Source organism: Apteryx mantelli, chromosome 1 (genome assembly GCF_036417845.1).
Source record: "Apteryx mantelli isolate bAptMan1 chromosome 1, bAptMan1.hap1, whole genome shotgun sequence".
Taxonomy (NCBI): Eukaryota; Metazoa; Chordata; class Aves; order Apterygiformes; family Apterygidae; genus Apteryx; species Apteryx mantelli.
This window is the reverse complement of record NC_089978.1, coordinates 32,675,368-32,689,713: the sequence shown is the minus strand read 5'-3', so window position 1 is coordinate 32,689,713 and position 14,346 is coordinate 32,675,368. Positions and strand designations below refer to the sequence as shown.

Here is a 14,346-nt window from a genome sequence, read left to right as displayed (position 1 = left end):
TACAAAAAGCTGTTGCTGAAAAAGCTTATTTTATCATGCTGCTTTTCTGCCAGAACAGCCAGCTTTACTGTCTTGGCCATTTTGTTAGGTTTATAAATACTAGGTTTCTAGAATGTGTCATTCCCAGGATAAACTAAACTTGGCAAAAGTTTTGTTAAAAAGCAAACCAAGCCTGTTTAATCACCTTCTGCAGCAGAAAATTAAAAAACAGGTGGAAAAGGAAATGCATTAATTCAGATCACTTTCATAATGTTTGTAGTGTTTTAGGGAAAATTTAATTTTTCTGTCACTGTTTAAAATGTGTTGAATTATAAATAGATCTAATATCTCTATTTGGACAAACAGACATGACAATATAATGCTTTCATTTTGGTTATTTTCTTGCTTTTGTATTAGACATTGTTTTAAGTTTTATTCTACCTTGACTTCATACATTTTTGGGATGTGAATGAGTTCATAATTTACTATATTCATTATAAAGTGTTCAGTGTGTTTTTCATGTCTTATTTTTCTTCCTGTGTATTCTAATCAGTTAATTTTTCCTTTTATCTTCCCTAATTTCCTCCTTTATTCCTTCTTTTCACCGCACCACAAGCTTCACGCTGTAAACCCAGCCTGAGTATAGGAAGGTTCTGGAGACATTTCTTTGAAATATCGGTGTTTCAGCTGCAGACTGAAGGCATCTAATTTTGGGTGACTAAATGTACGTTTCTATATGTAGCCTTGGATCTAAGCTCCCATTATAGCTAGCAAAGATTTAGTCACTAGCTACAAGTACACCCAGTGCTTTTCAGCTGACATCAGTTTGAACTGAACAGCTCTCCAGGCTCCGCTGTCTGTGCTGACTAGATCTCCACTTGCTGTAATGAGAGTTTAAAGTCTCGCATACAGGTGCGTAATTTTAGACACCTAAATGAGATGTCTTTATGCAAAAGCTAAAAGCCTGACTATTATAACCTGAAATAAGTCAGGTTAGAGCCTGGAAACATCTTATTTGTGTGGTGTTTCACAACTGTGCCCACAGTGAATGTCTTTAACCTCAGGACTTCAAACTCTTTGAACTCATCCACTTCTGCGATCATCTACCTTTCACTTCTGTTAAAGTGCCTATGCTCAGAGATGCCCGTTGGGAATGGAGTTGTGGCCCTGACTTACGGCTAGAAGTCGGTGTCTGGGACTAGTCACTACTGTGTCTAGCACACGAGGTTGTAAAGCATTAGTTCATGCTGCTGAGATTCGGGTGCTATTGCAGGACATGCAAGTCTGGTATCAGCTGGATGAGCTCTCTGCAAAGCATGTTAGGCCTGACAGGTCTGTGGCCTACAGTACTGAGTGCCCCAGCCTTGCAATCAGTTCCTCTGATTTCTGCCCTGTGCAGTTGAGGAGAAAGAATTAGCCCTGTACTTTTTGCTTTGTGGACCAAAAAGAGGGGAGAAGTGAAATAGGAATCCTTCTTCATTTCTAACACAGGCAGGAAACTGATTAACACTTTGAACTAAATCACAGATCAGAGATGCATGCATGGAAGTTTAAAAAAAAAAAAGAGAGAGAGAGAGAATCTTATTTAGTATTTTCACTTAAGAGCCTAACACTAGAATGACTTATGCTGATAGCATTTTCTGTATCTTAATTGGGTCAAATCCGGTTGACTGAAATAAAGTTTTTATGAAGATTACCAGCTGTTACTTTATTAAATGGAATAATAAGTTTCTAAGTTTTATTATCTGATACTAATTCATTAAAACAAATTGTGCTTTTATCCTGTAGAAACTTAGGTCATATTTTTAAGTTGATTTTCCACTGGCTTTCATAAAGGCAAAAAGGCATAAGGACTTTTGTTAGATCTTCTTTCACCATATGTACATTATGAATACTGGCTGTTGCATGTCATCTGTTGGAAGATGTAACAAATTGTTAAATGAGACCTCAGGAAGTTTCTTTATAATTCCACCCCGTGGGGTTCAAGTTGTCTTACTACATCCTTGAACTGTGGCTGTAGCTGTGAAAATACACAGACTACTACTACTTCTTTCAAAGAATTACAGTTACCAAGAAATACCTTTGAATTAATTTTGATCTACACTTGCTCTATTTGTACTCTGAAAAGTAGTCTTCACCATCTTCTCTTGAGGACCCGAACTGTCAGGCACAGGCTAGTTGTGACGGCCGACAGACTGGCTGGGAAGGAAAGCAACGTCCTTATGGCTGTGGAACAGTTCTCCCAGGCATGGTTCTTCCCAAGTTCTTCAAGCCTGAGCAAGCTCCCCACCCTGTGCAGGCTGCCACAGCCCCGCCAGGAGTTTACAAGGCCCCGCCGTTGTCCTGCTGCCATGCTTTCTCCTTTGCTGCTAAAGGAGAAATTGTGTAGGCAGAGGGTCAAGTCAGCAACAGAGAGACCTGGAGGTTGGTTTCCCTTTCCGTACTTCATTTTCACCCATCCTTCTAAATGCTACTGTGCTGTCTGCTTGGGTCCAGGTACGTTTTTGTCACGACATTAGTGACCAGAATTTAATACATTGCTGAGTGTCGCAACTTGGAATCCAGGAATTTTTTTTTAATTCTGCTCCTAGTTTTGCTCATTTCTAATGGATGAATCAGAGCAATGTATGGCTGTACATATGTTTATTAATAATATGTGATTATAGTTGTAGTCTGATTTTTTTTGAATGTTAAATGACTAGGGTTTTGTCAGCTTGCAGGACTTACATGATCATGACACTTTGCAACTTCATTAAATCATGTTAGTATAACTTCCTGCCCCTTTCTTCCTTTTGCAGGCATTCATGCAATCTGTTTTACAGCTAAAGCAGTTGGTTTTTTGAATGAAGGGAAAGGAGAAGGGGAGAAACACAACAAGGCCATTACAAACATATAGGCTAACTGTGCACAAATATAAATAGCTACTGTGTAATGTGAATTAAAGACCAATTACAAGTGTGTATGTTCAACCAATTAAAGCCATTAAGAAACAGTGTAATTACATGGGGCTTCAAACAAAGTTTGAAAGGTCAAATTCACTAGTAGCAAATACAGCTATCCAAAGTGCTGATCTTGTGGGGAGGGTTGGGGGGTATTTTGTTGTTTGTTTCTTTTTTCCAAAGAATAGGCCTTTCCTACACTGAAAAGAGCTTTCCAGGAAAGCTGGTTTTCTGGAGCAGATGCCACAGGACACCATCCAGTCAGCTCCAGGTTTTTCTTCTAGTGACTGCACAACACATAACTTGGAGAACTGTCTCCAGTTAATGGTATTAGAGCTACTAGAGAAGCTGATGACACCCTTCTTCCTTTTTGATTAATCGGCTATTTTGTGAGTGTATGGTTTACCTCCTGTGCCTGTTCTCAATGTATTTCTCCAGTAGCCTCTTTTCCAGCTGTGCTTAACTCATCCTTTTCCTTTGGTGTTCTACATATAGGCCATCATAAATATTGTATTTATTGTGTTTCCCTTGAACTTGACACTTGATCAAGAGATCTTGACACTTTTATTCATCGATGGGGTGGATGTGCCTTCCAAGACAATTAAAGAGCGAGCTTTCTTACAGTATTTTGCTATTTGGGTGAGAAAAGAAGGCTTATACCTACATTACATTCTTCATCAATGTAAAACCCAATTTCAAAATTTACCACACTCTCTCCTTCCTATAGCCTTTTCCTAATATCTATAATCCTGTAGTTCTTATGTTGTGATATTTAGCAGATTCTGCTGCTATTTGAAAACTGCTGTTACATCGCAGTTGACATAACTTAGAAAAGTCGTGATATTCCTCTGTTCCCCACCCCTTTTTTTAAATAGGTCCTGCCTCAGGAGGACAGCCTGCACTTCAAGCAAGGTTGTTATTAGTGTGTTGCTTTCAAATTCGGTTCAGGTCAGGGAAGTACTGGTAGAAACAAGTAATTCAGAAGTATCAGAACAAAAAGATGTTTAGTAGCTTCTCAGACCTGCAGAAAGATTTTGTCTGCCTTTGCCTCTAAAACATGGCAATAGAGGCTGGGGGAAGAGGGTTAGAATAAGCACCATAAATGCCAAATTTATCATCTCTATTTTTGCTTCATGAATAATTCTTAAAGGGAGTTAACATGAAGTTATAGTTATGGCAAGATATAAGATAACGTGAATAAGATAGTGAGTGCTTCTCATGATGCACGCTTTGTTATAAAGTATTGCAACAACATTAGAAAAAAAAATCTTGTGACAGACAGGTCATTTAAGCTATAGTGGCTGTGCTTGAATAAAGACTGCAACAGGATTGTGGGCTGAGAGAAACTCCCAAGGTGGGGAAAGCCCTACTCACAAAATGCAACTTTAGCAAGCCAGTTTCCACCACCCCCCCCCCCCAAAAAAAAAAAAAAAAGCTGGAGGAAAACTCAATTCCCAGGACAGGGTAGGGAAAAGATTGTTTGGCCAAGGTACTCAACATTATACTGTCTTCTTCTCTAATAAGAATCAGTTTTAAAGTTGGAAACAACTGAGGGAAGAAGAAGAAGAAGCAGCTTGTGTCTGCAGAGAGCTGTCAGCCCTTTTTTCCTCTTTTCCCACAAGCTGCTTTTAAGATAAATGCTATCTTTTGAGAGACTAAGTGATGTGCTACTGTGTTACGTCCTCTGCTGCTTCAGCCTTAAAGAGGCTTTACTCTAAAGGGCACTATTCAGAGTTAGCCTTTATGACTTATGGAGCCAAGAGATGTCTCAGTAAAACTTTAAGCAGCAGGTATATTTAGAGAATGTTGTCAAACATACTTAAGTTTGCATTTATTCTTACTTTTTGTTATGCTTTCCATGTGTTATTTTGTTTCCAATTTTAGTAACCAGATCAGTGGGTTAAAAAAGTAACTTTAATTTTATCTAGCTTTTAAACTCAAGTAAATCAAACTCATCTGAGTTTTCACTCTTGTTTTTCTGAATGCAATACATAAAACTGTCTTGCAGATAGACTCATGGGGTGCCTAAAGCCCAAGATGAGTCTGAGAATCCGAGGAGTTGAACTGTTTTTTCTTCAAGTTTTAGAGTCTGTTTGGAGGCTGGCAATGTCAAGTACCAGAATATGGAAAGAATTTTCTCCAAGCTGGATAGCAAGGGATCAAAAGAGGAGACTACCTGTGATTTAGTGTGACATTGTGCTCTCAGTGCAATTTTGGGGAAGCATCTGGTGACTAAGCAAAGCATCACTGAGTGAAAATGTTTATTAAGTTAAAAGGGCAACCTGAGCAACTAGAACCAGTTAAAGTTCCTACAGCGTGAAAGAGTTTCAAAAATCACCTGTTAAGAGAGTTGAAAAATAAAGGTGAATATCAGCAAATGCTTAACAAAGATGCAGAGGGATGGCCAGTGTAAGCTGATCTTCTTTTCCTCCCATTTGTACTGCAAATGGATACAACAGTAAGGACAAGCACAGAGGTTTTGAGATTGATTGTTGATGGTTTTATCACTTTTTACTGTGGACTTCTAGCCCATGTGTGTTAGACCAGTGCTTTCCTAGGCAAGTTGTAAATCTGTCATTATATAGCTATAACCTTTTCAATAAAATATATATAAAAGGTGTGTATTTATGCTTACTACACCCATCTAACTCTTACACAAATAAAAAGATTACATAAAAAAGGAGGAAAGTGCATCTTGGAAATACCCTACCTGTTCCGCTTAATTGCAGCTAAATATACTCAGTCAAATGTTTCCTCACATTCCTTTCAGGCAAAGTATATGACATATACTAGGCAATGAATCTTATTCATGTGTCCACACTGCTTCCACTGCAGGTTATTTCCCAGGTTCATCCTCTGAGAAGTCTTAAAAATACCATCCAGAGCACCTCCTTGCTTGTAATAACCTTCCCAGTGTGCATTATGTTCATTGGATTCCAGTGCATTGGCATTTGTTTTTGTCACTAAGCCTTGTCCTCTCACCTGAAAAACAGATCTGCCATTTATGATGGGAAAGACTCTAGCCTCATCTTCGTGACAATAGTTAGAAGGAAGGTGGGGGGAGGGGGTGTTTTTGTTTTTTAACAAAAGCACATAAAGATAGGTTTCTGGATCTTCCTGTTGCATGGTTTTGGGTTGCTGCTTGTTTGGTTTAGTAGTATATTGGCAGGTAAACGTTTCTGTGCTGCTTGAGAGAGCTGGAAAGAGGTCTGAAGTGACTGGTAACATGCCACATGGGAAAAAGGAGGCTGAATGTCAGGTAAGGTTATATCTTTATTGAGTATAGCTTTCTGGGATATGAAGGGAAGTAAATAGAAGGGCTGGAAAATACAGGTGTAGAAAAAATTGTGGCAATGCAGTGGAATCTTGAGGCCAGATACCTCTGCATGTTTGCTGTCTCCATACTGCAAAGCTCAAAGCATAGTAGAGAATGTATTTTGACCCATATCTCTAAAGAGCCTGAGCAGATTCACTACAGTCTTACTTGTGGTTTTGGGGTTTTTTTTTAAGGTTTTAAATGTGGATGCAATAGGGAAGGACAGAATGCTGAAGTATGATGCACAGCTAGTCTAGAGTAGAAATATATCCCTGAGTCACTCAGTAACCACCTAAGTATCTTTCAGCTATCAGGATATTCCAGAAATACTTGGCATTTCAGCTATCCAGATCATTCACACAACTCCAGTGGTATAGGAAAACTATATTCTAGAAGTAGTGAAAGATGAACAAGAGCATAGATTAGCTGCCTAAAGGAGTGTTGCTTGAATGGTATCCCTGAACTGGATGAAATTCAGTAATACACAATACAAGGTCATGCATAAGAGTAATAAATTATAAGTGGGGGGCTCCTCATTTGAAAGTTGATTAGCAGGAGGAGGAAGCGGATATAAGCTATTTGGCTCACAAGATGAATATTATCTCCAATGTAATATATCTGTAAAGGGGGCTCCTGTGATCATAAAATGCATCAGGACAGATAATGTTAGTACAGCTAGGGATGTTTTACTAGGATTTTACAGGATTCTACTGAGACTTCAACTGTAATTTGATAATTCATGCCTAAAAAAATGGAGTGCAAGTGGAATAGCCATAAAAAAGAGCTACTAGGATGTTGAGAAGAATGAGGAGCTTATATAGGAGACTGGAAGAGCTTGGCTTGTTTAGCTAAGAATCAGTTTTGTTAAGAATGGGTAAGTACATACCAGGAATAATAATAAAAAAAAAAATCTGTCAATAGTAAATACCAAAGCTGGCTTACAGCCAAGGAGATTTCAAATGGCTATGAATATATCTAATCTGACAATTACAAGAAGCCTTGTAACTATTTAGGAGGGTGATGCTCTAGGACAGCACTCCAATGGGAGAAGTATGAGCAAAAAACTGACTTTTTAAGATTGGTCTTGATGCAGTTGATGTACGATCTATTTATGACGGATCTTGATGTATGATAATGGGGCAGAGGGAGGAAGCTGAAATTGCAGGTGAATAGACTGGATTCTTGAGGTCTTTTTCAGTTCTTTAGTCCTGATGGCCCATCAATAGAAAACGTAGATCTCTCACATCCAGACAGTAGGGAAGCAATAAAAAGGTTTCTGCACAAAGGACACTTTCCAGCTATTAAGCAATTTTACTTTCTCAGCTCCCTAATAGCAGGGTGCATTGATCCATAATGTATGGTCAGGAGCTCCTCTGTATGTGGGTGTCTTTTTCCCTTTCTTCTGGCTTGGAATGACAAATTTCGATGTGTCTGAGCAAAGTGAGTTGTTTCATGCCTGACCTCTTTTTTGACATAAGTAGGTAGATTCCTTACATAGTTCTGTCTGGCTCTGAGTTCATTTTGGCTGCCAAAGCAGTGGGTACATTACTTTCCAAAACATATTTGGTTACAGAGCAGATTGAGTTTGAAGAGAACGCTGCAATGGCATAAGTTTATCTTTGAGTCTGGGCCCTGCTTACTGTTTTACCAGATGCTTTCTTTCTGATAATACATATTTATTATCCTCGGAGAAAGCTTTTTATCAACAACATCCTTTGTCATAGACACTCTTGATGTTTGAGCTTGTATACCTTCCAGGTCTGTGTGGGAGCTCGCTTGAGATTTGGTGAAAGCATCTGTGGAGAGTGTGTTGTGGAGAATCAAGGAGCATTTTCACATAAGACACCAAAAAGAGCAAATTCTAGATTGCAAATGCTAAACAAGTTTAAAAGGTGAAAGTGATTTTATTAGTCAGTCTGTAAGTGGGTTGTGGGAAGGAGAGTTGGGAGGAGTGGGTGTTGTTTTGTTTATAGCATGCCCAGACCTTAAAAACTCTTTGGAATCACTGTCAATGCTAAAATATAAGTGGATGTGTGTTGTAATGTATATGACAGTAGAAAAATTTCACTACAGAAGAGGCTGCAGATATTGGTAGCGATCATAGTGCCATTCTGCCTTGCTAAGTCTGACTGAGAACATCAGTTCTTTCACAGGTACCCTGATTTGGGGTTAGCTAGTTTGGACCAAAGTTTTGTAAAGCTTTTTGAACAATGAAAACAATTCCTATGTGTTGACCATAAAAGTCATTATCAGAATCGGAAGTCTTAATCTAAATGTTTATGTATTTATCATGTCAGTCAATGTTATTAAAGAATTTTCAAGACCAGTAGCATTTCAGTCAAACTGGTTTTCTCTGTCTTCAGAGAGTTCCCTATTGTAGCCACATTCATAGGATTGCCTTGTTATTGGTGAAGAAAGAGAAAAGTATGGCTGTGTGTGTGATAGACGGTCAGCACAAGGGATCACGTTCGGGCTGCTTGGATCCCACCTGGGTTCTAACTTTAAGAAGCTTTTAGCTACAGGAGTCTCAGAGAGCAGCTCAGGTCACCCACTAAATCACGGCCTAATCCTAGCAAGTGCATTGAATCTATTGCTTCTGCTTTTTTGATCAGTGTTCCCTACATGCCCGTAATTGTACAAAACATTAGGCTGCACTTGATTGTTGGAAGAATCTGGAAATCAAAGACCTGCCGCAATACATGCGGTACATAAATGCTGCCTGTCTCCCTGAAAGGAAAGCAAGGTTATTTGTTTACTCAGGCTGTATTAACCTCACCCCAAAGCACAAACAGCAGCAACACTAGGAATTTGGCTAGACCACTCACCCAGAATCTAGGATGTCTGAGTTTTTAGCTATACGAAGTACAACAATATTTGAAGCTGTAACCCCCAATTCCAGCACAGTGCCCTAACCATTTGCTATGGGGTATTCTGAGCTCTTCTTCATGTACTCTTTTGAAGCTGGGCCTCGTTGCTACCATAAAAAGTAATATTCTAGAGGGAAACTACACAAGAAGGCAATCTGCCTTTTTAGACTGATGTAGTAGGTATTTCCCTATGGTTTGGGCAAAGGCCTGGGTTCCGGTTCCTGTTTCAAAGGCTGGTTTTGTATTTTCTGTTTAGGAGTTCTTGGACTGAATGAATTAACCATGTGATTGTAGCATGGGCAGAAGCTTAGTGTGTTGCATTTCATTTTCCTAGCGGCCCATTGTCAGCAGAAGGGATGGTCACAACAGAGGTTATTGCATAGTCTGGTATTTATAGCACTCTCCTAGACAGCAACAAGCTGTGGGTTTAATCTGTGTGAAGAGAGCATAGAAGTTAGTTTACCCACTAACTGAACAAGATGACCTCCCTTTTCCTGCCAGTAGGAATCTACCCTCAGAAAACATGATATTCTCTACTGAAATTGGACGGAAGGGTCAGTAGAGCAGACCTGAACCAGATACCTATTGGGGATGCACTGGCTGTGCTTAATGATTTTTAACATCTGGTGTGAGGTGACGCCCTGATAAATGTGCCAAAGCACAGAATTGTTCTCCAGAGGCAGCCAGTGAATCATCCTGCTGAAGCCAAGTGTTTGCTTTAGACATTGCACAGTGTAAGGTGCGTAGCAACAGATGTTTCAGTTTGGTCTTTTGTCTCACTTTTGTTTTGTCATATGTGGTTTTTGTAGGTTCTCTGCTTTGAGGCTTGTTCTCTGCAATTTGTATCATGGCAGAAGGACTTTGCATCACTAAATATCTCCTTTTGTTGTCAACTTCAGGGAGATTTTAACCTTCCTCATGATTTGAAACAAAGCTGTGTAATAAAAAGCATTACTTATTTTATAGTTTAGAGTTCTATAGTTGAACATTTTCTTGTAAATACTAGAATCTTTGTATTAGTGGATTCAAGGGAACATCCCTAATTTAGGCAAATCAACAGTTGTATGTGGTGAGTGTGAAGAGAGGAAGTTCTGTAGGACTGAACTTCACTTCTTTGCAGTGTTTCCAAAGGCTTTGTCCCCTGACCACAACAGCAAACTCGCTTAGCTAATGCAAGGAGGATTGCACCTAAGAGTAAAATTTCACTGGGACAGAGCTACTCTTTTTTTCCTTTTATCAGTGCAGCGATAGTTAACTTTTGACTTTTAGTAAGAACAAGATTTAGCTATGTTTTGCACCAGATAGCCTGACTTTAGAACTCTAGTAGCGGAGCCAATATCATTCTGGATTTACCTATATTTCCCTCTTTCTGCTAGATCGTGTAGAATACTGGGTTCTCCTTTCCCATGATGGAAAGCTGAGAACTATCACTTCTTGATAACTTTAGGTTTGCATTGATTTCAATTCTGAACCACCACCCCCAAACCAGTCCTTTTGCAGAAAGAGGTATGTAGTGTTTATTTAGATATTAGAAGGACTTCAGATACTTTGCGCCATAGATGCTAGCTTCTCATAATAAATTTTGTTCTGGTTTGTTTTTATTTTAAATAGAGCATCTGAATCTGCATTGTGTTCATTTGTATAATTTGCTTGAAGTCTAAACAATTCAAAGGATCTCAAATGAAAGCGCATGCCATTAGTAGATTCCAGGGACTCAAAAGGAGTACACCTTTAGAAAAAAATTCTTGGGTAGAAATCCAAGCCCACAAGTTGGGCACTACGTTTTCTCTTGGTGACCTTTTCGGGTGTTAATTGCTTGGGTGAACTTCTGGCACTGTATGTATGGCAATACTCAGTCACAGGTGGCACAAACAGAATGTATTATATCCACAGGTTCTTCTGTATGTTTTCATCCATAGTTTTAAAATACCCTACCCTGGAATTTGGGAATTTGGTAAAATTGTTTCAATATTCGTATGCATGCTATTGATTTCCTTAGTCATCTGTATACAGGGGTCTTTTTTTTGGGGGGGTGGAGGGGAAATATCAAGAAATTTGCACAGAGGAAGAGGAGCTTCTTTGAATGCCAGTTCTCTGAGACAGCACAATGTGCCAGATAATTTTGCACTCCAGTTTGAAATCAGTGTAGCTAGATAAGTATTGCACAGTAAAAATAACCCATTAGTGTGATAAGTTGAATATAATGATGCCAAAAAGACCTTTACAAGTAATAATACTACATAATCGTATCTTTTTTGGCATGATCAGTCAGGGGCGGGGGGAATGTTGAAGTTAATGTGTGTTTCTTCAAGGATCTCTTCCTCCTGTGAGTCAACAAGTGCTCTTTTCTTGGCTATCTACACGCCAAGAACCACTGGCAGGCTACAAATCATCTCCCCCTGTTGAGACTCAATTGTGCTGTTCACCTCTTAACCACAACTAGCTATCAATAGTAGTGCTTAACCTTTACTTTCTGGTCTGCAGACCCATATGTCTAAAATCTTTCTGATCAGAAATATACAAATTCTAGTAACAACTGTTAATGGTTGATTCTGAATCTTCCGAATCATACTGAAGACTACTAAGCATTATGCATAAATATTAAATAAAGGTCTGATTTGGAGGGAAAAAAATGCGGGTCAATACTGCTCAGCATAACTGCTAGAAAATTGGATCCTTTTTGAGGAAAAGGTAAGGAAATATGCTACGCAGTTATATTGGTGTGAGTGCAGATTATTTTTACTGCTAAGAATAAAAGCATTCATGAAAGTTCCTCTGTGTTAAGAATGGTATATCACATTTAGCTCTCTTTGAAATGCAATGAGTTATGGTTCACCTGATATTTAAATTGGAAGACTATTGGAGAGAAAGAACATAATTTTTTTGGCATAACTCTTCCACATAGTTATTAAGTAATTACCCGAAGTCTAAACCTAAAACAGCAGTCCAAACTAAGCATTTTAAGAATCTAAGCTACATAGTACAAAGCTTACATAGTATATTTTCATATTAACATCTTTGATTCAGTGGTACTTTTTTTCTTAACCAAGTAGGGTGGAGTTAGTCTCTGTGCCACATAACTGCTTCAGAAAAAAATGTACAAAGACTTTGTATTATTGGAGTGTCTTGAAGGACTAAGCATCCTTCTGTAAGCTCCCACGTGTAACTTTCTGTTTTGAAGTTTGCACTGCTTAAAGACATGGACTTGTAATCCTATTTGATCACAAAACTGCATTGTGGTCATTGTTTAGAAATAGCTGAAATGAAAGTACATTTAATATTTGAACATAGAAACCATTGTCACTTTTTTCCTTTGAATGTATGTAAGGCCATTATAAAAGAAAACTGATAGCTGTATTAATGGTAAAGTGCTATAGAAATCTGTCATCTCTGCACATTTGCCTATGAGAAGGGATTTGATGTTCTCCTTTTTCTTTTTGAATACGTACGTATGGTTTCATGAGAAAGATCAGGATCTCAATAGAAGGGAATCTTTAGAAATACTGTAGCTAGTCAGGCTTCACAGCTTTCTGCTTTTATCCATTATTCCAAAGTCTCTGTGGATGAAACTGATGCTTTTTTTCCCCACTTTAGAAATCATCTGTGTGAGCGTTTTATCTTCAATTTTGTTGTGTATGTTTGACAGTCTGCAGTCTACTGATAGATAGCTGTTGTAGCCAATTAATGTATTTAAATTGGTGTCCTTGCTTTGTCAGCTGTCGTCCACCAGCCTTGATGACAAAAGTAGACAGATGGAGGGGGGAAGGGATGGTTTTGTCGGGATGAATTCAGAGCATAAGGAAGGTGTTAAATTGACAGCGTTGAAAACTGGAGTCTTCTGGTCACCTGTGTCCTTGCCGTGCTCATAGTTCCTTCTTGTGCCTCTGCCCCACCTCAGGCCTGACAGTAAGTTTTGTGTTTGCTTTGGGGTTTTGTTGCTGCTTTCTTTGATTACCTTGTGTCTTGTAAAAGTAAAGCTCTTGGGTTTTGGGGTTTTTTTGTGTGACTTTTTTTGTGCTTGTTACCCTAATGTACCAGTTTGGAAGTATTTTCCAGGCACAGCTCACAAGACAAATGTAGCCCACTTGCTTGTTGTTGTTAGTGGCTTGGGGGGGGGGGGTTGGGGTTGGGTTTTTTTGTAATTATCATAGCTGCTGGCAGCCCAAAATAAAACTTTCTGAAGTCGCAGCCATTATGTAAAAGAGTGGTGCAACTCTTCGTGGCACCTGGGACTATTGATTTAGCGCAGCATGGCCATGCCAGGCTGGCGCCCTGCGACGTCAGCTGTGCGCTCTATTGTTTGGGCCGCCGTGGCCTTTGTGGCTGCCCCTGTCAGCGCTTGCGTCAGCGATGCATATCATCGCCTGCATGATGTCAAAGTGTGGGTGTTCGGTTAATGTGCTGCAGTAAATCCTGAACGCCGTCCCTCCTGGGGATAACAAAGAGTGATTCATCGCCGTTCACATTAGGCTAATGCTAAGTATAGCAGTGCTCATGAGCTGCCGTGTCCACATAGATTAAGTATCAAAGTCACTGCAGCTTTCTAAGCGCGATGCCAGAAGGTGTTTGTTCATAACCAGATCTGTATGTGCACCTGTGGTTTGGGGGGTTTTTTTTGTTCTTTAAGGTGTTAACTCATTACCAGTTTCACTAAAGGTTAACTCCTATGCAAGTGTTTGGTTAAAATAAACCTTCTCAACTTGATCTCGCTAATCGGCATAAAGAGCGTGAATTGTGCCGGCAACGCGAGCTGGAGGGTGAGAGTAAAAACGGGAGTGGGACATCCCGCGGGGTGGCTGAGGTCGCGCACCTCCGCGCGAGCGGCGCCCCCGAAAGCCGCGGCCGCTGCTTTCAGGGGAGGCCGGGGGGCGGGGCGGAGCGGAGCGGCCGCGGCGCACCTGAGCCGAGCCGAGCCGCGCCGCGCCGCCGCGGAGCAGCCGCCCGGCCCCCGCGCCCTGCCCGGCCCCGGCCCCGGCCCCGGCCCCGGCCCCGGCCCGAAATGAGCGGTAAGGTCCCCCCGGCGCCGCGCCGCCGCGGCCAAGCACCCGCCGGGGCGCGGAGCTGGCGCAGCGGCGGATGGGGCCGGGAGGAAAAAACAATTAAAATAAAATAAAAACCACCCAGCGTGGGGGGTCCGCGCAGCGCTGAGCCCCCGGCGGGGCCTGCGCGGGGGGCGGCGGCGGCGCGGCCGCTGCCCCGGAAGAGCTTCCGGCGGGCGGGGGCGCCGCGGGGCACCGCGAGCCGG

General features: G+C 40.7%; 1 protein-coding gene across 11 annotated transcripts in view; it reads left to right on the top strand.

Annotated features, from left to right (window-relative positions):
- FNDC3A (fibronectin type III domain containing 3A) overlaps window positions 1–14,346 on the top strand; it is a 129,249-nt gene that overhangs the window by 53,095 nt on the left and 61,808 nt on the right. Inside the window, exon 1 of one of the 11 annotated variants that reach the window (XM_067292050.1) lies at window positions 3,232–3,307. The exons of 9 other annotated variants lie outside the window; for them this stretch is intronic. Coding sequence is in view for 1 of the 2 variants with exons in the window: in XM_067292033.1 (XP_067148134.1) it covers window positions 14,101–14,107 (7 nt within the window). In the remaining variant the exon portion in view is untranslated. Of the gene's footprint in view, window positions 1–3,231; window positions 3,308–14,078; window positions 14,108–14,346 lie in introns of those variants that run through there. One more of the 11 variants, XM_067292033.1, reaches the window with a different exon arrangement.